This window comes from Polyodon spathula, chromosome 13 (genome assembly GCF_017654505.1).
Source record: "Polyodon spathula isolate WHYD16114869_AA chromosome 13, ASM1765450v1, whole genome shotgun sequence".
In the NCBI taxonomy this organism is placed as follows: Eukaryota; Metazoa; Chordata; class Actinopteri; order Acipenseriformes; family Polyodontidae; genus Polyodon; species Polyodon spathula.
The window spans coordinates 28,815,090-28,837,870 of record NC_054546.1 but is presented as its reverse complement, the minus strand read 5'-3'; the positions used below and the strand labels follow the sequence as shown (position 1 = coordinate 28,837,870).

At 40.7% G+C, this 22,781-nt stretch overlaps 1 protein-coding gene across 3 annotated transcripts in view; it reads right to left on the bottom strand.

Annotated features, from left to right (window-relative positions):
• The window catches only part of clcn1b (chloride channel, voltage-sensitive 1b), a 55,603-nt gene extending 34,714 nt beyond the window's left edge, over positions 1-20,889 (bottom strand). For 2 of the 3 annotated variants that reach the window (XM_041267789.1, XM_041267790.1), the window contains exons 1-3: positions 20,769-20,889; positions 4,337-4,505; positions 79-210 (exon numbers count right to left, since the gene is read on the bottom strand). In XM_041267789.1, coding sequence (XP_041123723.1) covers positions 79-210; positions 4,337-4,505; positions 20,769-20,885 — 418 coding nt within the window. In that variant the 5' untranslated portion in view covers positions 20,886-20,889. Of the gene's footprint in view, positions 1-78; positions 211-4,336; positions 4,506-8,338; positions 8,399-20,768 lie in introns of those variants that run through there. The other variant, XM_041267791.1, reaches the window with a different exon arrangement.
• Between the last annotated feature and the right edge of the window lie 1,892 nt (positions 20,890-22,781).

Sequence of the window (22,781 nt, the reverse complement as noted above, 5' to 3'; positions counted from 1 at the left end):
ACACACTCACATTTACAGACATACAGAGACACAAAAACACCAATCCAGACAGACAGACAATCAAACTGGCATACTCACCCTGCAGACTCTTGGAACTGACGTAGTCCATACACCAGCTCACTAGCGCCATCGTGAGGCCAAGCAGAACCAGGAAGATCCAATCTTCTCCAAGCTTGGTGACAATGTAGCGCTGCATACGAGCAACACAGTCTGAAACACACAAGCTATTACATCATCATTGCCCCCTAGAGGAGTGCTGACCAAGGCTTCTTTAAAATCCACTCTCTTACTTCTTATTAGCCCTAGCAACATTATCACTGACCCTTAAAGAAGTGCTAACCAAGGCTTCTTAAAACCAATTTTTGCTGGTAGCGACATACATATACCCCCCTGACATTCTTACATACAGCTATAGAACAGCTTATCCTGTGATGATGAAACTTGATTAGGATATTCTGTAGTCTCTACATCTGATAACGCTTGTCTTGTTTCTCCTAGTTCTCTTTGGGCAGTTTCTGATTGCTGCGTATTACGAGAAGAAACTTGTTTTTCAGCTCAGAGCACTGCAGGCCCCAGATGTTTTCTCCTTTGTGACTTGGTCTCGTCTCACCTCACCTCGTAAAACCAACCACACTTGTAGATCTATCTATCTATCAGTCTAAATATGTATCTGACTAGACAATATACATCTATCACCTGTTTGTCTTAGACTACAGTATCTGTCAATCTATTTATCTATCTATCTATATAGTGCTGTGCATGATGGGACTGGATGGAGAGTAGGTGTGGCAGTGTGAGTTGGTAGGTCCTTTTCTTTCTGTCTTTTTTTGTAAATGTAGTTCCTATAGGTTTGGTTAGCTATTGAGTTAACTTCTGTTAGTGTTAACGCCCAGGATGGCTGGATCAGGAGAGATTTTTCCTTTGACAGACTGACTCGCACACACTCAGAGAAAGTTGTCACTGAAGGCCTTATCCTTAGAGAAGTGTATGTTAGCTTTGGGAAAAGTTGTTGGTTGTGAACATATAAAATCTGCTTCTTAGATGAGTGGGTCAGTTGTGGCATTTGTCGATCACACTGACTTAGTGAATAAAGTGGTAGAGTAGGATCGTTAGAAATTATTCCTTTACTACAGATTCGCCGCAACTGTACCAATGCGTAAGATAATTTTCTCTAATTTTCCCCCGTTTTAAAAAAAAAGATCTGCTAGCGAATAAACTATCCTGTTACAGAAAGATTGTATCTTTGCTGTGATGCAAACCTCCCTTGTTAAAGCATGTACTCTTTCCAGAGACAATTGTACATGGTTTTAAATAATATTAATGAGGTTCTTAACGTTACCCTGAAATTCAAGATTGAGTAGAGTGTTATATTGCATTTGCAATATCATACTAAAGGAAGTGTTTTCGTTGTGGTGTTGAGGCGCATATTCTAAAAAAAAAACCTGACTAGTGCAGGAGGAGCGGAGAGCCAGAATGCAGAGAGAGCTTGGGGGAAAACAAGAGAACAGGCACTGAAAGTGATGCCGGGGCAGCAGGGATTAGAGAGAGTGACAGCAGTGTAGGGGTGAGAAAAGACGCAGGAAACTGCGCAGAGCCAGCAAAGAGCAAAGCCGCTGACAGCAGTGGAAACAGCAGCAGGTTGATGGCAGTATGGTTCGTGAAGAGGTTTTTGCTGATGCACTGAAAGGGAGACTGGGATAGCAGAGGGAGGTGAGGCTTAGTTGTGGAAGACGGTGTGTCTCAGGTTGCCTGTGTGAGCAGAGACATGGGATCAGAGAGAGAAACTGTATCAGTGCAGGATTCTGAAACAAGTGTGTGGGGGGACATAGACATGGAAAATGGGTTATTCAATGGTAATAACCTTACAGAGAAAAGTGTAAGGTACTGCAAGCAGGAAAAATGTACATTATAAATATCTTATGGGAGATACTGAAATTGGAGAAGGAATCTATGAAAAAGACCTAGGAGTTTTTGTTGACTCAGAAATTTCTTCATCTAGACAATGTGGGGAAGCTATAAAAAAGGCTAACAAGATGCCCGGATACATTGAGAAAAGTGTTGAATTTAAATCAAGGGAAGTAATGTTAAAACTGTACAATGCACTAGTAAGACCTCATCTTGAATATTGTGTGCAGTTCTGGTCACCTCGCTATAAAAAAGATATTGCTGCTCTAGAAAGAGTGCAAAGAAGAGCGACCAGAATTATTCCGGGCTTAAAAGGCATGTCATATGCAGACAGGCTAAAAGAATTGTTCAGTCTTGTACAAAGAAGACTATGTGGCGACCTAATTCAAGCATTCATAATTCTAAAAGGTATTGACAATGTCGACCCAAGGGACTTTTTCGACCTGATAAAAGAAACAAGGACCAGGGGTCAGAAATGGAGATTAGACAAAAGGGCATTCAGAACAGAAAATAGGAGGCACTTTTTTACACAGAGAATTGTGAGGGTCTGGAATCAACTCCCCAGTAATGTTGTTGAAGCTGATACCCTGGGATCCTTCAAGAAGCTGATTGATGAGATTCTGGGATCAATAAGCTACTTACAACCAAACAAGCAAGATGGGCCGAATGGCCTCCTCTTGTTTGTAAACTTTCTTATGTTCTCATATTCTTATGTAATGATGGCTTTAAAACCCCCCAAGAAAAGACAGCAAAAAAGAAGCTGCAAAGAATGCTTTAAGAGCCACAATGGTGGCAGCGAGCAGTCCTGCAGTGTAATTTTCTTTCATTTTTGGTATTTTGCATCTAGTGCTGAAAACTAGATTTTAGCAACCTAAATCAAAACAATGCAGCACTGACTTTGCCCCACCTGCTACGTACAGTACAACAGGTCACAGCAAAGTCAGTACAGATGCACTGATAGGTTAATTAAAACATTGTTGTCATCTGAACAGCAAATGAGAAAGTTAACCGCTTTGGAATTTTTTTTTTTTAATTGCATGTCTCTTAAGTTTTTGTTTTTGTCTAAGTTCAATGCACACAGGAAGGCAAAGGAATAAAAAAGCCTATCTACAGAAGAAAAATACATAGTTTGCGTCGCTTGTGTTGTGCAGTAGTTCACAAGGTTTCTTTCCTCCTCTGACCAACTGAAAGTGTCCCCATTTTTCACTCTTGCTATCTGGTCTCCCTAGATATGGGAAAGGTTTTTGGTCAACAGTACAATGAAAACGTTACAACAAGTGTTAATGAGTCTCTGCAAGAGCTGGAGTAGGACTTCTTAGAGCTCCAAGGGGCTCTGGACTGCAACTGAAATGACAGGTTAATTAAAAACCTGAAATATATATATATATAAAAAACAACTAATAGCATATCTGTTAAATGGAAAGCTGCAGGGGGTGTTGGTGAGGTCCAGGATGCACGGCTACCTTCAGAGTCTGCAGGGTCTACCTGAGGCCGAGACAGAGGAGATGGGGAGGCCACTGTCTGTGGTAGAACTCTCTAGCACCCTCCAGGGACTAAAATGAGGCAAACAATTGATAGACTGCCCATAGAGTTTTTTAAATATTGTTTGGGACTTATTAAAAATGACCTATTTAGCATGTTTGAAGAAAGCTCTCTGAAAGGGATCTTTGCAGTATCAAGAACTGGAGGTCTATATTTCTGCTGTGCACAGACTAGAAGATCCTTTCCAAAGCCCTGGCCTCTGCTAGTCTCTCCAGTAATTAACCAAACAAATGAAGAGACTGGCCAGATCTTAAAAGTGAAGGACTTGTGTGAACTTTACCTGTCCAGAATAGATGGAAAGACTCCTTTCTGTCCTTCCTCTCCCCATTTTCCTTCTCTCTCTCTTTCTCTCACTACAGTATCTATCTGCTATCTACCTGTCTATCAATATTTCGAGTCAATGTCCCTTATGGACTCAGTTCTCTTTTCTGTGTGTCTCTGCTGAGAAGGGAGGGGGTAAACAAGTTGATTTATACTCAAGGTCGACCTGCAGCTCAGTTTACTGTGTACTAATAATAGAGAAAGAGTGTGTAAAGGAAAGGGTGAGGGGAGAGGGATGCAGAAAAGGGGATAGTTGGTAGGAGAGAGAGGGGAGAGTGTAGGAGAGGGAATAATGGGAGGGGAGAAATGTATATATGCACAGTGATCATGTTAATAAAGCTAACAGGTTTACAGGTCCCTCCTTTAAAGGGATGCAATGAGAATGTTGCTAGTGATAACCAGAGCTAAGAGATCCATCCCCTGCAGGGGGGCACTGTGTTTGTCTCCATTTCTGAGTGCCAGTATCTCAATGGGTGTGACTGTCACTTTATCTAAATGTGTGTGTGAGTGTATATCAGTGTGAGTGTCTCTCAAAGTGTGTCTCAGTGTGAGTGTGCGCTCCCTTCACCTCTGCACTTGGAGTAGGGTTGCTGTTTCTTGTTCTGCAGGGTGATCCTGCTGTCGTTGGGCGCTCTCTTCTCGGCTGTTCTCTGTTTCCTCCATTCTCCCTCCGTCAGCAAGCGAGCTGCTTCCTTCTTAGCAAAGTTCCCGAGCTGTTCTGTGTACTGACCGTACAGCTACCGGAGAGATGGATAGAGGGGGAGTCAAGTACTGAACAAGCATTTTTCTACATCTAGTTCTAGTTTCTTATACAGTAGTCTCCTTGTATAGGAACACTTTGCCTAAGAGAACACCCTTGTGGTGAAACAGATTTCCCATTGTAAAGGAACAGGAACTTTGCTTAAAAGAACACCTGTTTGGCACCGCTAGCTATTTGTTCACAACTGATACAGTACTGTTTTGTAACGTGACAACTCATCATCATCAAATGGTTTATTCAGTCCTTTCAAATGTAACTTGTCATTGTGAGAGTGTCTTGAGGCACACTGATTGGTTTATTAAATCTATCCAGAATCACCATCATATCATTGCCTCATTTTGTATTCTGATTTCCACGAGTGCACCGCATCGCTACAAAATGGCATGTTAACAAACAGTGAAATGTGGTGCTGGTTCTCTTGCTACAAAAAGTTGGAAATTGTTTGAAATCCTGAAAAAAACCTGAATCAGACACAAGTCACTGAGCAATTCGATCATTCCCATTCTGGTGAATTGCTTCACTATTCGGTTAAATAATTTTGTGCGTGTCATGAATATTGCTCCTGTACAGGTATTAGAGCTGCTGCTGTAATTTTTAACATGTGTAAGGATGCTGTGTTAATTTAGTTTGACAGTTTATTAACATTAGTTTGTCTGTTTTATTATTATAGTTTATTAATATACACTTACCTGTTGCTTTTCTCTTATTCTGTGTAAATATCAGGTGAAAATCTGGGTGTAAATACTACCAGATAGACAGACAGAGGTACTTCAGTGGTAATGCAATGGTGCTGTATTATACTAAGGGGCAGTGGTATCACAAGCACAGGGCAGCTACAATGTGATGAGACTGCAGTTGGTAGAATAGGACCGAAGTATACCCTTCCCAAATGACGTTCAAGAAAGATTGACATTGTAGTACCACTATCTGTCTGAATTTCCATTTAAGATCATTTGGGAAGAATATAGTTAGCATACTACCCATTCTACCAATGGCAGCCTCATCCCACTGTAGCTGCCTTATACTTGTGCTACCATTATTGTAATACAGAATTATGATTGCATTAATTCCAGTGTGTCTGCTTTGTCAGTAAATATCTTATCAATTCCATTTGAAGTTGCCATTGCTGGAAATGCTGTGATCAGCTAATGTTTCTGTTAGCAAGGGTTTCTACTGGGTAACACACTGGGATCAGAATGGGAACCCAGCAAGTCTTTGTAAGGGAATAGCAAAAGCTAACAGCAATAATTAACACTGGTTTCTAATTAAAGAAGTCTCTGCTCTTAACGAGTAATTAAATACTGGTGGGAACGTGGTCTCTTGTACACACGATATGCAACAGAAAGATTAGAAGTCTTAAAATAAGTTTTAAAATAAGTTTTACTACACTCTGCCAATCATATTCAAATAACTTGTAAATAATATCTCAGGCCTCAGAGCATTTTTAGTTTGTCTGTCTGTCAAAAAGCGAGTGTAGAATGTTGTATTTTAGAGCTTACTTTTAAAAATATCCTGTTATTTTGAAGAGAGGCCTAGCAGAATATGTAGAAGCCTGCAGCTGGAGTTATGAGTCAGTCTTGTTAACCTTAATGGACTTAAAGTTCTGGGAAAGGGTCCAGGATGTAATAATTGACAAATTCAACAGCTGGTTGAATTTCTTGGCAACTAATGAAGAAAAAGAAATTAGACAAGATGAAGTTGCGGTTACTGAACTGTATGTCTAGATATGTCTATAAAACCTATTAACATTTTAAATGCATTTTAATATTTGAATTGGTAATATTTTCAAACACATTTCAGCTACTATTCTTTAGTGTTTGTTTACTACATTCTTCCAGAGTGTAGTTTCATTAAAGCAGCAGACAGACAGACAGTGTCCCAGAATAAGTCTGTTCAGTTTGACACTATATAACCCCTTCTTCTTGGTGTCTGTGTTAGTCTGCCATACATGCCAACAGTCCCTATACGGACTGTGCATAGGAAGTGTATAGGATGCATAGGAAGAAAGTCCCGATATTTACACGTAGAAAAAAATGAATTTATTCTACACAGTAGAGTTAGTGAAAACCACACGCTGTGCTCTTCGTGCGCCTGACATATCAGCTGATCACTAAGTTACACGGTAAGAACGCTTCATTATGTCTATGTTTACTGTCATGCTGGTCATGTGGTGTTGAGTTGAGGGGATACGTCTATTATTATGTGATAGCGTGTTTTTTGTGCATGACCCCTCCCATGTGTATGATACGTATAAACACCCCACCCCCCACCCCTCCTGGGGACCAAAAGTATGGTCTATTACATTAGGTCTATTTTCATTAAAGCTGCAGACAGAGGCCCACAATCCTGTTTAGCTTGACCCTACACTATAATTATTCCTTGGTGTCTATTGTACCCGTTTCACACTGGCACTCCTACCTGGGTCCCGACCCAGGTCCTGGCTACCCAGGTCACAATCCCATTTAGTGTGTGGCCATGTACCCGGATCAAGGAACATTTCTGTTTATTCTGTTTAGCCATGTTTCTGTTGATTGAGTCACACCATGAGCCTGATTGCAGCAGGGATGAAGAAACATTTGCTCTATTCAACATTTGGGCCAATGATTCAATCCAGAGAGATTAACAGATGAAAGTGCTCATGTGAATATTGCTGCTTCCGGGGCATTGCTACGCACATTGTGTACTTGCTTCTCTCTCCCGGGTTGACCCTGCTTCTTCAAAAAAGCAGTGTGAAATCACATAGCCAACCCGGGTAGAGCATGCGAGTGAGAAATGGGCTTTAGTTTACTACATTCTTCCGTAGTTTAGACTTTGATTAATTCTACTTTCTCAGAAAGAACTAGAGTTAGCCCAATAGAATAGAAGTGAATAGAATAAGCATTCTTCTGCCACTACTTGTAACATCTCTGTCACATAGCCACAACAGGTTTAAACAGACAGACAGATAGGTAGACAGTCAGACACATACACACACACACAGCAGACAGGCAGACAACATTCGCAGTTCATGCCCACAAAATGGCAACTTAAAATGTCCGGGAGTGCTAGCCAAGGTTTCTTTAAAAACTCATTCTCTTACCTCTTACTAGCTTTATTAACATAGTCACTGGTCCCACCTCTAAAGGAGCGCTAACCAAAACTTCTATAAAATCAATTTTTGTTGGTAGCTACTCACATACATCACCCTGACATTGTTACATATATCTATAGATCCGCTTATCCTGTGATGCTGAGTCTTGGTCAGGACATTCTTTAGTTTTGAAATCTGATGAGAGCTAGACCATTGGAGTAACTTTGAACTACAACCACATACCCAGGCTACAGTGGATCAATCAAAGTAATATTTAGCTGTAAGAAACAGTGCTGTCAAGTTAACAGGTACTAAGAATCAAGTTTGTTTTTTTGTATTGCTGTGCAATCGGCGGCGCTGGCTCTTCTTAACCCTTTCAGTCCTAGATTATTTGTCTAGCTGTAGAATAAACTCCCTTTATTGAGTATACATGAAAACAGGACAAAATATAATTTGTACACATATTTCTACACTACCTCAGGGTTACAAATGTTTATGGCAAAGCAATAGAACTGGAGAGGAGCTCCCGAACTCAGGTCAAAGCACCTTAATATAGGAAATATAAAAAGTAAGGAAAAAGAAAGACACAATGTTGAGCAGTTCCAATAATAAACACTCAGAAATAGTACTAATATCATGAAAAGTTGAACAGTAAACAGATGAATAAATACATGCGAAGCTGCTAACAATCAATCCCGTTAAACAAGAAGAAACACCAGTTTTGTAAATATTGCACAGACCTGCTGGTTACTGCCTCTGCGATGCATTGGGAGCCTGTATCAATTGTTCCTCAGCTGTTTCACTGAAGCGCAGGTGAGCACGGTTGTGGTGCATCAGAGAGATAACCCAGTTATATAAAACCCTGCCAGATTCATTATTGAACTTGTTCTGGGGTGTGAGGGGAGGTCTCAAATAAACTGTACTGTCAAATTGTTAAAAAAAAAAAAAAAAAAAACAGAACACTGTCATAAATTGATCATTGAGAAATATTCAGCCTGACAGATTCGGGGGAGGGACTCTATCTGCCCTTATGACGTTTACCATGGAGTTTTTGCACTGGAATGTTGCAGTTTTCCCTCATGCTTTTCCTATGGTTCTGCTGTACATTTCCCATTGTTTAACCTGGATTGCCATGTTTATTACTATGCTTTACCATACTTTGCTATTCTTTACAATGCTAAACTTTACCACATTTTCACTGTGCTTTTATTACACTTTGCTATGGGAAACTTTTATAAGGTTTAGTTTACTATGGCTTGTTTTTTAATATTCTTTACCACACCTTGTTATTCTTTCCAATGCTTGCCTATGCTTTACCATGTGGTCACTATGATTTATTACACATTTCACTATATGATACTTTTATAAGGGTCATTAGAACTACCTTGTTGAGAAGCCTCTGTGGCACTGCCAGCATTAATCAGGCCCCATGTATAACCCGTCAGAGGCCCCTCACTCAGGTTGTTAGACTTCCAGGTTTCATTATAGAACTCCTGTAGTGACTCTGGTGTCAGTTCAGTCAGATTGGCATCATTTTAGAAACTCTTCTTCTGTTGCCTGTGTGAAAGGACCACAAGTCACATCATTCCTCACTGTTGCTACAGGCATACAGGCATGCTGGGAGGTGTAGTTTGTATTCTGATTCTACTTGTTGTAAAGCTGGTGTAAGACTTTAGCAAGAGCTTAACTGCTCAGGTTGCTGCTGGAGAGTAGTCCCATTCATTACACACTTCGAATGTGTCTTTACATAAAAAAAAAAACTGCAACTCCCATATCCCTTACCGTTTATACAAGTATGTAGTTTTCACTCTGATTGCTACTGGTACAGTGCTGATCGTTTTAACAGCTCTCAACAAGATATCTGAAAATAACATCTCTTCATTTTATTTCAATTTCTGTTCTGCTGCCCTAACCTAAGTGTATATACAGCATTCCTATCATACCCCCCTGCTGCTGCAGATCGTAAAAGGAGGATGTCTGTCTGTCTGTTTAGTTCACAGAAAGTAGCTGTGAGCAGCTAAAGCTACAGTATCATAGGACATGAAAACACACTGGAAACACAACAATGCCGCTATTATTTGAATGCAATGACTTGTGCTAAAGGACCTTAGCAAGTTTAATTGCAATTGGATAAGCGCTTCTCTGGATATATGTACAAATGTAAGTAGACAGACAGACAGATGCCTCCATATACTCGTAGATACACAAAGTTTGTCTCAGTTTCTTATAAGCAGTACAGGCTGTATAACACTGCACAATTCAATGCACAATCCCTCAGATTCTAAATCTGCATGGAATTGTATGGAAGTGTTCATAACATGTTGTCAAAGGTGTTGTTGTAACATTTGCAACTATAATGCAACAACATTAGATCATTTATTGGATCTCACTAAATGCAGTCACAGAAAAGCACTGGAAAAGCTGAATTCTCAATTACAAATAGTTGAATAGTCTGAATAGCCGTTTACATGCTATGTTGGCTGCTGCGGATTTGAAGGATTCTGTACATAGCTATAGTCTTATAGACGCTATAATCTTTGATTTTGTTTCTATGAAGTTATGGAAGGAATCACAATCAAGCTGTGCAGGTTGAAAAGCATGTCGTTTCCCTGGCTTGTTAATGTTTAACGATACATTTTATTGTGCGTCAATTTATCAGAGGCGGAGAATGTGCAACAACTGAGGTTTCTTCCTCTTTTTCAGAAACACTGACACATTCCCACGACTCAAGACAACAGACCTTCTCTGCTTTAACTCTCTGACGTGTGAACTGTTTCCAGTTTGCGTAAGACAGGTAACAAATTCATTTTAAAAAAGAGCTGACATCTCTCACAATCACATGACAAACTTCAATCCCCATCACTCCGCCTCCCGCTTAAATGAGAGCTCACCATTTTTAAAATCCATTCTCTTACCTCTTATTAGCTTTATTACCATTATCGCTTCAGTTATACCCATACCTAGAGCTACCATGAGCGGTCAATTTGACCAGCATATTAAAAACCACATAAATATTATAATGAAAGGGCAAGCAATTGGATATAACTCGTAGTTTTATTCAGGCACGTCATAAAAAAAACATCTGCACAACTGAAATGTAAATGAATGAACATTTGAACAAAAATGGGTTTATATACAGACATATAAAGCGCAACTGCAAAAAAGATTTTAAAAAGTTTGAAAAGAAATGTGTATATAAAAAGAAATAAGTGTATATACAGATATATTACTAACATACATAATTTATCATTTCAAAGGTGCACGTTTTCTGTCGTCTTCGAATCGAAACGCAAACATTTTATTTCATAAAAGCGATTCAGTGCCATTGTCTCTGGAAAAAAAAGAAGGCACCCACCTACTGGACCACAAGCTGTCCTCCGTCAGGCTGTTGGCACCATATGCTCCACAAACAAACAATAGGGCAATAAATGCTTCCAATTCCTCCAAGGGCATTGACCAGGAATCATCATTTAGTTGTCAGTGGACTTCAGCTTCAGTGCAGTGTTGTATGTGATGAAGCATATGCTCATCTACCAATAAAGGTAAAGCACTCAATACACACTCATCAGAGACATTGTGTTTTGTATATGGTGGGTCCTGAAATCTCCTTTAAAACATTTTGTTGACCCCTTCTTCCTGCAGCGTGGAGACCAGGATTTATAATGTCCCAAACAGTGCCATCATAGCCAACCTCTTGAATACCTTGTTGTGCTGGTGCTACTGCTATAGAGGCTGCCAGCACTACCATTGGAGAAGCAGCTGGTACAGGTGCAGGGGCTGACACAATATGAAACAACTAATACAGGTGCAGGTGCTGGCATGTGAGAAGAGGCTGGTACAGGTGCAGGGGCTGACACCTGACAAGAGGCAGGTACAGGTGCAGGGGCTGACACATGAGAAGAGGCTGGTACAGCTGCAGGTGCCGACACGTGAGAAGAGCCCGGTACAGCTGCAGGTGCTGACACGTGAGAAGAGGCTGGTACAGGTGCAGGGGCTGACACCTGACAAGAGGCAGGTACCGGTGCAGGGGCTGACACATTAGAAGAGCCCGGTACAGGTGCAGGCATTGACACGTGAGAAGAGGCTGGTTCAGGTGCAGGGGATGCCACAGGAACGTGTCTTCTTCCACTTTTTCTTTTGTGCCCATTTGCATGTCCAATTCTTTGTCCAGGTGTTCCCAATGGAGTGTTGGGGCGATTTTTTTGCACATTTGGTCCTGACATTTGGCTGGCACGGTCCTCACTTTCACTGCTGCTGGAATTTTCTCCTACGCAAACCCACTGTTCACCAGATTCAGTTTCATTACTGTCAGTGGCAACAACTTTTTCTTCTCCAGATTCACTTTCAGATGAATTCTGTAGCATTGCACGGGGCAGTGGACATGCGGCTGGTTTTCTCCATGCTTCCTTCAGCATTAGGTGTAGAGGCTGCTGAGGTTGGCCCGGTGGTTGCCCTGCTGACTCTGGAGCCAGGGAAAGCTCCTCACCGATCCGGCTCTGAAGACGACATCAGCTCCTCCCCCTTTGTCACTGGAGACGGCAGTTCTTCTCTGAGTCACAAGGGTCACTATCTCACTTCTGACACTACATGTGACAGAGTAGTTTCACGGCCCAGGCTGGCTACCGGCAGGAATTAGATCTAGCAACAGAAAGCTGCAATTTAAGCGCTAGTGCACACCTTTATGAAAACAGGATCAAACTAAACTGGCAAGAGGGCCAAAATAAAATGTTCAAACAAATGAATAAATCAAGTTGCAAAACATTACAAAACTCACAGCCCACAGCCCTCACCCCTCATCCCTCACCCCTCACCCTTTCCTTAAAGCTGAAAATGATCTTGCTATTTGGGGTAAACTGGACTGTCAACAAGATCTTTCATCCTTCCATTGTGGTAGAATATAGAAGGTTAAACTGGTGAAGAATGTAAAAAACTGTCAGACCAAGAAGGAGACATTCTGCAGGGTAACTGAACTGGCTGTCTGTGTATAGCTTTAAGAACAAAGGTCTTTTCTTTTTTTCTTTCTTTCTCTCAGCTTTACAAACAAATTCCATTATCGGTCACATATCTCACCAGAAGGACGTTTCAATGTTACTCTTGAGCATTTTAATTAAATGTAAAATGTTTTTTTTTTTTTTTTTTTTTTTCTGCATGTCATTCAATACCAATACAGTGGACTATTGTGTAAAGCTTGATATTAAAGATTCAATTTCACTTAATTAATTAAGCTAGTGAGAGACACACAGTGTTTATTATATCTAATCAATCAATATCTGCATCTCTCTGTGTCTTTCTGTCTATCTCCCTATCTATAGTGTTTTACATTGGCATTGCCTGCTGTTTGCTGGGCAGAGCCTAGCTGTACTTCCCTGTACATAGGGCAGTGCCAGGGGGGTGAGCTGCTTCTGAAAAGACTCCTAATAGCAGAGTTCTGTCGTGAGGTGGTTTTGGAAAATGGCACTAGAGGGTGTTCAACTTAAATTATAATTCTCTGTACAAAGTTACCTTCTAGGGGTGTAAGGATACACTAGAGTTGAGGTATGATATCAAATGATCATTTAATGATGGACTATTTTGTTCAATGAGTATGTATTGATACCAGCTATAAAACACACTCATTCTTCATCCAAGAGCCACTTGGTGAACTGCAATGAGCTGTGCTGTCCTATTGGTCTTGTATCACGATACAGACCTTTATTAAGATACAATATATCATGGAAAGAAAGGATCACAGGCCATTGATACACAATGAAACATTACACCCCTACCCCCTAGTGGTTGTTTTCCAATACCACCTTGTGTCAGAAATGAATTACGCTCTTAGGAGTCTTTTCAGAAGTAGATCCAATGGCAAAAAAAATAAAATAAAATAGGACATTAAACAGGGAATAGATTCAATATAATGCAACTGTATATGATTTGAAGTAGCCATTTAAATTCCTGCATGTAACAGATGAACCACCTCTGAAAAAAATGTTAAATGTTAAATAAAATACAAACTCATTATTGAATTATTGATAATATTGGGATGAAGGGTTATTGTTCAAACCTGGTTTGTTTAAGTAACCTGAACACTGCGGTGCTTCAAAATAGTGATGCTGTTCAACTCCCTCATCCTCTCAGTCTGTGTGTGTCTCTCACTATCTCTCTTTCTATGTGTTTCTCTCTATCTCCCTCTCCTTCTGCTCTGCCTACCTCTCCCCCTCTCTATCTCCCTCTCCCTCTCCCTCTCCCTCTCTCTCCCTCTCTTTATCTCCCTCTCTCCCCCTCTCTCTTTATCTCCCTCTCTCTTTCCATCTTTCTCTTTCTACCTCCCTCTCTTCATCTCTCTCTCTACCTCCCTCTCTCTCCATCCCTCTCTCCCTCTCTAGTTGTCCCTCCCTCTTTCTCTCTACTTCTCCCCTCTCTCTCTACCTCTCTTTCTCTCTCTCCACATCCCTTTATCTACCTCTTTCCCAGAAAAAGTTCATATCAATCAAATGGTCTTTTTCTCAACCTACTGGGGTCCGGTGGTTGGTTGTATTTATTTGAAGTATAACACTTTAGGTTGATTCTCCCCCCAATCAAGGTATTGACTGATATGTGTTCAGTTACTTTTTGCAACATTCTCAGACTCAATAAACACAAGGGAATTGAAGATGTTTCATGCAATTCACCATAGAAGTTCAGCAAATATTTGTTATAATGTTTTTAAAAAAAAAATACAGGGAAATCCATGCAAATAGAGCGAGAGGGAAGGAGGGAATGTAGATGTTATATCAACTGTATATGATACAAAGTAGCCCTTTAAATTCTTGCTCGTAACCGCGGTTCTTCAAAATACTGATGCTGTTTAAAATCATGAAAGAGCTTCACTCTGAACAGTAGCATCTCCAGCAGTGTGAGCGAGTCTCTGCAGTTTCTGTAGGTTTGGTACCTTATTAAAATGTAAACTCTGTGATTCAGCTCAGTTCAAAGACCGCCCTGCACACACACACACACACACACACACACACACACACACACACACAAACACACACTCCCCTAAGTCAAAAACATCACCTTTGTGTCCTGCACCTTGCCTGAAAGTTGCAAGATGCAAAAAACAAACACAAATCCGGAATTGGGATTCGAAATAAAACACTTACCGGCTGTGGATCTGAATGTGTGCCTGGTTCCAGTTCAACTGTTATCTCCCTCATCCTCTCAGACTCTGTGTGTGTGTCTCTCCCTATCTCTCTTTCTGTGTGTGTCTCCCTATCTGTCTTTCTCTGTGTGTGTCTCTCTCTATCTCGTCTCCTCCTTTCCCTACCTGTCCCCCTCTCTTTATCTCCCCTTCTCTCCATCTCTCTCTCTGTACCTCCCTCTCCCTCCCTCCCTACCTTCTTCTCCCTCCCTCTCTCCCTCTATAGCTCTACCTTCCCCTCTCTCTCTACCTCTCCCCCTCTGTCTATCTCCCTCTCTCTCTCTCTCCCCTTCTTTTTATCTCCCTCACTCTCTCCATCTCTCTCTACCTCCCTATCCCTCCATCCCTCTCTCCCTCTCTACCTCTTCCCCTCTGTCTATCTCCCTCTCCCTCTCTCTCCATCTCTCTCTGTACATCCCTATCCCACCCTCCATCTCTCTCTCTCCCTCTTTACCTCTCCTCCTGCTCTGCCTACCTCTCCCCCTCTCTCTTTATCTCCCTTTCCCTCTCTCCCCCTCTCTTTATATCCCGCTCTCCATCTCTCTCTCTGTACATCCCTCTCCCTCCCTCTCCCCCTCTTTAGAGCTCCATCTCTACCTCTATGTTTATCTTCCTCTCCCTCTCTCTCCCCCTCTCCTTTATCTCCCTTTCTCTCCATCTCTCTCTACCTCCCTCCCCCTCCCTCCCTCTCTCTCTACCTCTCTCTCTCCACATCCCTTTATCTACCTCTCTTTCCCTCTCTAGTTAATTCTCAACATCAGTTCATATCAATCAGACTGTCTTTTCTCACATCACTAATGTCCGGTGGTTGGTTGTATTCATTTGAAGTATAACTCTTTAGGTTAATTCTCCCCCATCCAAGGTATTGACTGGTATGTGTTCATTTACTTTCTGCAACACTCTCAGGCTCAAAAAATTGAATTGAAGATGTTTCATTCAAATCGCCACAAGAGTTCAGCAGTCAAAGAGCTAAGCAATCTAGTTTGAATATTTATTAGAATGTTTTTAAAAAGATATCCATGAGAGAGAGGGAAGGAGGGAATGTAGAGAAACAGAGAGGGGTGTAATGTTGAGGGAGAGGGAGAAAGAAAGAAAGAAAGAAAGAAAGAAAGAAAGAAAGAAAGAAAGATGGAAAGAGAAGATGGAGGAATCGAAGAGAAAGGTTGAAAAGGAGATATGAAGCTCAGAGGGAGATAGGAAGAGAGATAGGAGAGAGGGAGAGGGAGGGAGAGGGGGTGAAATGAGCTTTCTCTGCTAACTCTGATGTCAGCAGCTCTTAATTAATAATTCTCCTTATTCCATCTCCATCAATAACAACTGGTTTAAAACAAAGACCTCATTAAATACCCACAAGGATCTGTTCTGTTGCTGGGCTTCATTGTGACCACAGTCCTGTCATGAGATACTGTCCCCCAGCTGCAAGAGCCAGCAACATCTAGTGCACACACACTGTAAAGGAAGTCTCATTTTGTATTGCTGGAAAATTACAGTAGCTGTGCACTAGATGGTGTTGGATCTTACTACCTCATAAATGTTTACCACTGTAAATGTGAAGTCATTTTGCAGTTTTCCCCCATGCTTTCCCCTGGTAATACTGTCCATTAACCACAGTTTGCCATGTTTTATAATGTGATTTAGCAATGCTTGCCTGTGCTTTACCACTACTTCAATTTAGTATAACACTTTCCTATGCAAGCATAAACAAAAGGTAAGGGGATAGCAAAAAATAATATTAATTTTGAAGCTACAAACTTAAAAAAAAAAAAATCAAACACACTTTTACATAGCAAGTCTGCTACACATGTTATGGTTTAGCGGGATTATTTTGTTAGCTTTAAGAAGCTGAGCTCTTCTTGGAAATTAATATAGAAGAAAATCCCTCTGTGTGTGTGTCAGAGAGGGGTGGAGGGGTGGGGAGGCAGAGGGAAAGAACACTGTAACCCGAGCTGTACAGTTTAAATTTAGAAAGCCACGTGTTGTTACTGTGAGACGCTAGTGTGTGTTACAAGCGGGACACGGACCTGACCTGTACCAGCAAAGCAAAAATAAAAAACCTGGGACAGTCTGGTACAACTCCTGGGTATCGCAGATCTCTCCTTCTCCCTCTCTCCCTTTCTCCCTCTCTTTCATATTTTATTGGACGTCATCTCGTGCAGTTTGGGCGAGTCCTGTTATGAAATGAGTCACCCTACACGATCTAATTATAAATCACAAAACTCATGCGCTACTGAAAAATATACTGAGTGTTGTTATTTTCTTTTAACTTGATAATCATGTCCTGTGTTCCACTCATGGAGTGCATCTGCACATATGTGTACTGGAAGAATGACAGACCTGGAATGATGATTGATAGCTTGATGATTTATAATAACTACTATAAGCCAGGACCTCATTGGAATCCATTAGCATCATCTACATTGTCGCTGAGAGTGTAGATCTCACACTCAGTGTCAACGACAAAATATTCAAAACGTTTAAACCACAACAGGTTCTATAGAAACTGATTAAGTGTAGTAATATCAGCTTTTTGTCTGGTTTCTTTTATTATTATTTACATTTAATGACTTTTAATCTGTGTCTAAGTGTTAGATGGCTGCCTCTAATCAAGCTGAGAGTGTGCTTTCTCTTGCACTCTTTATTGACAAGCCTGACAAAGCAAAGAGTGCATGAGAATGAAATACTATCATTCTGATTAGAGGGAGCCACACTTAAAAACACACAATATATTTTTCTTGTTCAGATTCATTTTGTATATATTTTTTCTGTTTGAGTCACCCCCTTAAAAGAGCTCTCAAACATGTCCTCTCTACAGCTGATACACCAGAGTGTAACCATTAACCTTTCCTCCCCTGCAACCCTCCATCCCTTACATCCATTAGGGAGCAGTGTTGTGGGGGTGGGGGTTACTGGTTACACTTTGTTAGTCTTCAGCTTTAAAAGTCACCAAGATGTTACGACTGACGCAGAACATTATACACAGTGATTCTGAACAAGAGTAAAAATAGGTCATACCGAAATCACATACTGTATTTAACCAGCTTTATAGGAGCTTCTTGTACAATCATGGCTTTCAGTATCAAGAAAAATAAGGAAAGTAAATCAAACATGAATCACTAGTGTTAAAGAGAGTCCTAACCAAGTTTCATTCCAATTGGACAAGCAGTTTTGTATTTAAAGATGCAGTGTATTTGAATTGAATGTATTTATTTGCATAATTTCCCAGTTTGTTTCTTCACAATATCAGCTTTCTAGGAGCTTCTTGTAAAACGTTGTCCATGTACAAAAACACAACAATGTAAACAAAGAAGAATGGAGATCTCCTTTCTACTCATTCACTTGTGTGTCTGCCTTCCTGCCTACCTGCAGCTAAAACTACCCAAGAGAATGCAAACAAACTGGACCTGGGGCTGCTCAGTTTATCCTTTAAGATATCTGACCAGTTCACAATCCAAGAAGCACTAAACATGTTTGTACAGAACAGTACAGTGAGGCTCTGCCCAGCACACAGCAGGAAATGCCATCACACTAGTTTACAACTTTATATAGACACCATGTTGTACAGCAAGACTTCGTTTCTTTGTGAGACTTTAGCAGATCACCCAATCCGAGATGATCAGTCCCAATCCATCGGATCAAAGACACAACCTGTGTTTTACCTTCAAGCCATTTTACAGTGGCTCTCAAAAGTATTCACCCCCCTTGGACTTTTTCACATTTTATTGTGTTACAACATGGAATCAAAATGGATTTAATTAGGAGGTTTTGCCACTGATCAACACAAAAAGTCCACAATGTCAAAGTGAAAAATAAAATCTACAAATTGTTCTAAATTAATTATAAATATAAAACAGAAAATAATTGATTGCATGAGTATTCACCCCCTTTGCTATGACACACCTAAATAAGCTCTGGTGCAACCAATTGTCTTTAGAAGTCACATAAATAGTTACATGGAGTCCACCTGTGCGCAATTAACGTGTCTCACATGATTTCAGGTTAAATGCACCTGTCTCTGGGAGGTCCTACAGTTGGTTAGTACATTTCCTAACACAAATTACACCATGAAGACGAAGGAACATTCAAAGCAAATCTGGAGTAAGGTTTTTCAAAAGCAAACAAATCAGGGGTGGGATATAAGAACATTTCCAAGGCATTGAATATCCCCCGGAGCACAGTAAAGTCCATTATTAAGAAATGGAGAGAATATGGCAGAACTGTGAATCTGTCTAGAACAGGCCGTCCTCAAAAACTGAGTATCCAGGCAAGAAGGGCACTAGTCAGAGAGGACACCAAGAGGCCTGTAGCAACTCTAAAGAAGTAACAGTCTTTCACGGCTGAGCTGGGAGACACTGTGCATACGGCAACAATAGCCTGGGTGCTTCACAAAACTGGCCTTTATGGGAGAGTGGCAAAAAGAAAGCCATTGCTCAAAAAAACTTGCATCAAATCCCGGCTAGAGTTTGTCAGAAGGCATGTGGGAGACGCTGAGACCAAGTGGAAGAAGATTCTGTGGTCTGATGAGACCAAAATAGAGCTTTTTGGCCTCAATGCTAAGCGTTATGTTTGGCACAAGCCTAACACCGCACATCACACTGAGAACACCATCCCTACCGTGAAGCATGGTAGTGGCAGCATCATGCTATGGGGATGCTTCTCTGCGTCAGGGCCTGGAAAGCTTGTGAAGATAGAGGGCAAAATGGACGCAGCAAAGTACAGAGAAATCCTGGAGGAAAACCTGCTGAAGTCTGCAAGAGACCTGGGACTTGGGAGAAGATTCAATGCTTGTGAGAGCCACTGTATTTCTGCAGTCACCTCAGCACTGCTGTGTTTATAAAAATGACTTAGATCTAACAACTACAAGCAAAAAAAATGTTAGGGTGTTCCTATTTAGATGTTTAGATCATTAGAACAGATCTTTCAAAGTTTAACGGAAAAACTGTACTTGGTTTCCTCTTCCTGGTCACATTTTGCTATCTTGCTATCTGAAAGCAGAAGCCGAAACATTCTAGTGATTAATGAATATCCTCTTGGATCCTGATTCTGGGATATACAGATGTTTGCTGTTTTTGAATTCTCTGTTTCTATTAAAAATTTATAAATCTATCTGTGCATCTTCTTCATCCATCACTGGCGCCGGTCACTATAAAGAGGGTTGCTGACAGTTCAAATCCATTTATTACTCACTTATTACAGGGGGAGCTCCCAAGTGGCGCATCCGGCAGAGGCACTCTGCCCGGAGTGCAGGCATGCGCCCCATAGCTTGGAGATCGCCGGTTCAAATCCAAGCTATGCCACTGCCATCCATGGACGGGAGTTCCCAGGGGATGGCACACAATTGGCCAAGCTCTGCCCAGACGGGCAACCATTGTGGCTGGCCACATGCCTGCAGGCCTGCCTGTATGCAATTCAGAACTGTGTGGTCCTCCAACACTATATGCACGGCAGGCTTAGAGAGAAAAAAAAGCAGGTGGCTGATGGCAATCATTTCAGAGATGTGTGCTCATCCTCATCTCTCCCAGGTTAGTTCAGATGTTGCAGCAGCAAGCCAGGTAGAATATTGGGAGAAAAATTAGGAATTCATGAAAATAAATAAATAAATCATGTAGTATTTGAGTATCAATATTTAGTTCCTCAAAGTCAATCCTCATGAAATTGTGTTGCTGTCCAGAGTAGGTCCAAACACACAGAATTATGCAAACTGTATTTGGTGAATAAATATCCTTAAAAAAAAGCATGAACTTTGTATTGGGTTATACTGTATTCATAATCTCAATAATCAAAGCAAAAATCAGCATTGCCAATTGTCACATGCAGGTCTGATATATATATACTTTTTTTTTTTTTTAGGAGAGAGCTGGATTAATATCCATGGTTAGATATTCTACACACACACACACACACAGATAGACAGAGGTGTATTCTTCAGACAGTGTTATATGTATTGCAGGGCACACTGAAAGCAGCACAGTAAAGTTCTCTTGTTCTATATATTATAAAAGGTACCTTACCAGAGTCTGCTGGTATCGCAGTGCTTTCCTCTGCGAAGCATCTGCAGCCATTGACACCTTGTCACTAACCCAAAAATAGGGGCGTCCTCGCACACACACACACACATACACACGCATACCCTCTGACACATTCTCTCACTCCAAAACAGAATCTCTCTCACGGCAACTGAGACGCAAACACTGAGCTAAGCTGAGCTGAGCTGACTATGGTGTCACACTGCCTATCTGTGCACTAGCTATCTGACGGCACTATATCCATCTACATATATACAAAAAAAGTTACAATTGTTTATTTCAGCACATTCTTTGCAAAACTCCAAAAACTCTAATTCAAAAGTATTCATACCATTTTATGCTATGATAGTATTGTCTGCAAGGTGGTAGAAATTTCAATATGATAATGCAGAACCAAATTCTATTAAAGTCTAGAAAATGCTCGATTGTAAGTGAACATTCTGAGTGTAAAAGGGTTAGGCATAGGATGATTGCTGTCATTACCAATAAGTCAGTATGGGGAAAAAGTAAAGAGCTATTTGAAGACCTTAGGCAGAAAACTACTTATTGTCATAAAGCTGGAGAAGGATACAAGAAGATTTCCAAGCATTTGAGTATCCCAATTTCAATAATTGCTTCTATTATCAAGAAGTACAAGACGTGAGGAAGGTTGTGAGGAAGGTTAATAAGAATCTGAGATTGTCATCCAACTGTAACTGACTACATCTTTGTTTTTTTTATCTCTTACTGCAGTGTATCTATCTCTCTGCATTATATCTGAGTGCTGTATATCTATCTATCTATCTATCTATCTATCTATCTATCTATCTATCTATCTATCTATCTATCTATATCTATATATATATATATATATATTAGATATATATAATATATAGTATAGATAAGATGTATGAAAGAAATATAGTGAGATGATGTCTATAGTTGAGATGTACCTTTCTTTTATCTCTTACTGCAGTATATCAATCTACATACATCTATTGTGTATTTTACCTATATTTCTCTCAATCTAACTTATTTTTCTTTCTTTCTTGTGCTTTTTATTATATACAAGTTTAACTAAAATCGTTTTTCATCAACAGGGTCTGCTTCTGAAAATACACCTAATAAATGAATTTCTGATGAGTGGAAGCGGTATGAAAATGTGCCAGTGAGCTGAGCTATGATTTCTGCCTCTCTGAGATGGTGTATCTCCATCCCATCTCCTATCCCACCTGTCTCTTTTCTCTTAGCCTTTCTCCCACTTCCACCCTCTCCTCTCTTCCAAGTCACTGGGTTCAGATAAGTTGTTCATTTTGAACCCGTCTCTCTGTCCTCTCATTTACTGTAACCTGATGGGTTCAGTTGTTGAGTTTGTTGCTTCGTAAGCTATGTGCTTTGGACCTTTCCCTCTTTCCGCTCTCCTTCCCTTTCCCCTCTATCCATATCCTCCACTTTACCCTCTCCCATCTCTATCCCTGTCCTCCCCCATGCCCTCTCCCCCCATTCCTCTCTAAGCCAATGGGTTCAGTTATAGCTGTGTTTTTGAAGCTCCGTGCCTCGGATCAGATCACATTTCGACTGCAGTTAAGAGACATGCTGTCCCTGCTCTGAGTTTGATCCAATCGGCTCATACAAAGAATCCCAGGCAGACTGAAAATACAGAGCTGCACATGAGAAACAAGCTTCAGTCACATGCCTGTGAGAGTGCAGGTCTGTGCAAATACAGAACCTGTAGTGGTACCTTTGATTGTTTATCGCGCAATATAATACTGTGAATTTTGTGGCACCCATGCATTTATTTATTTTAAACCTCTTCCTTGCTCACTAGGAATGAGAGTTGACTGGACAGATTCACTTCTATTAGTTTATATTAGTGAGGAGACAGACAGTAGTTTTGTATAAGAGATGGGGAAAGGGGGTCAACTGGACAGATTCACTTCTGTTATGTTTTTACAGTATTTACAGTCTGAAAATACAAAATACAAACAAGTTTTTGTTAGAAAAAAACTTTTTTATTTG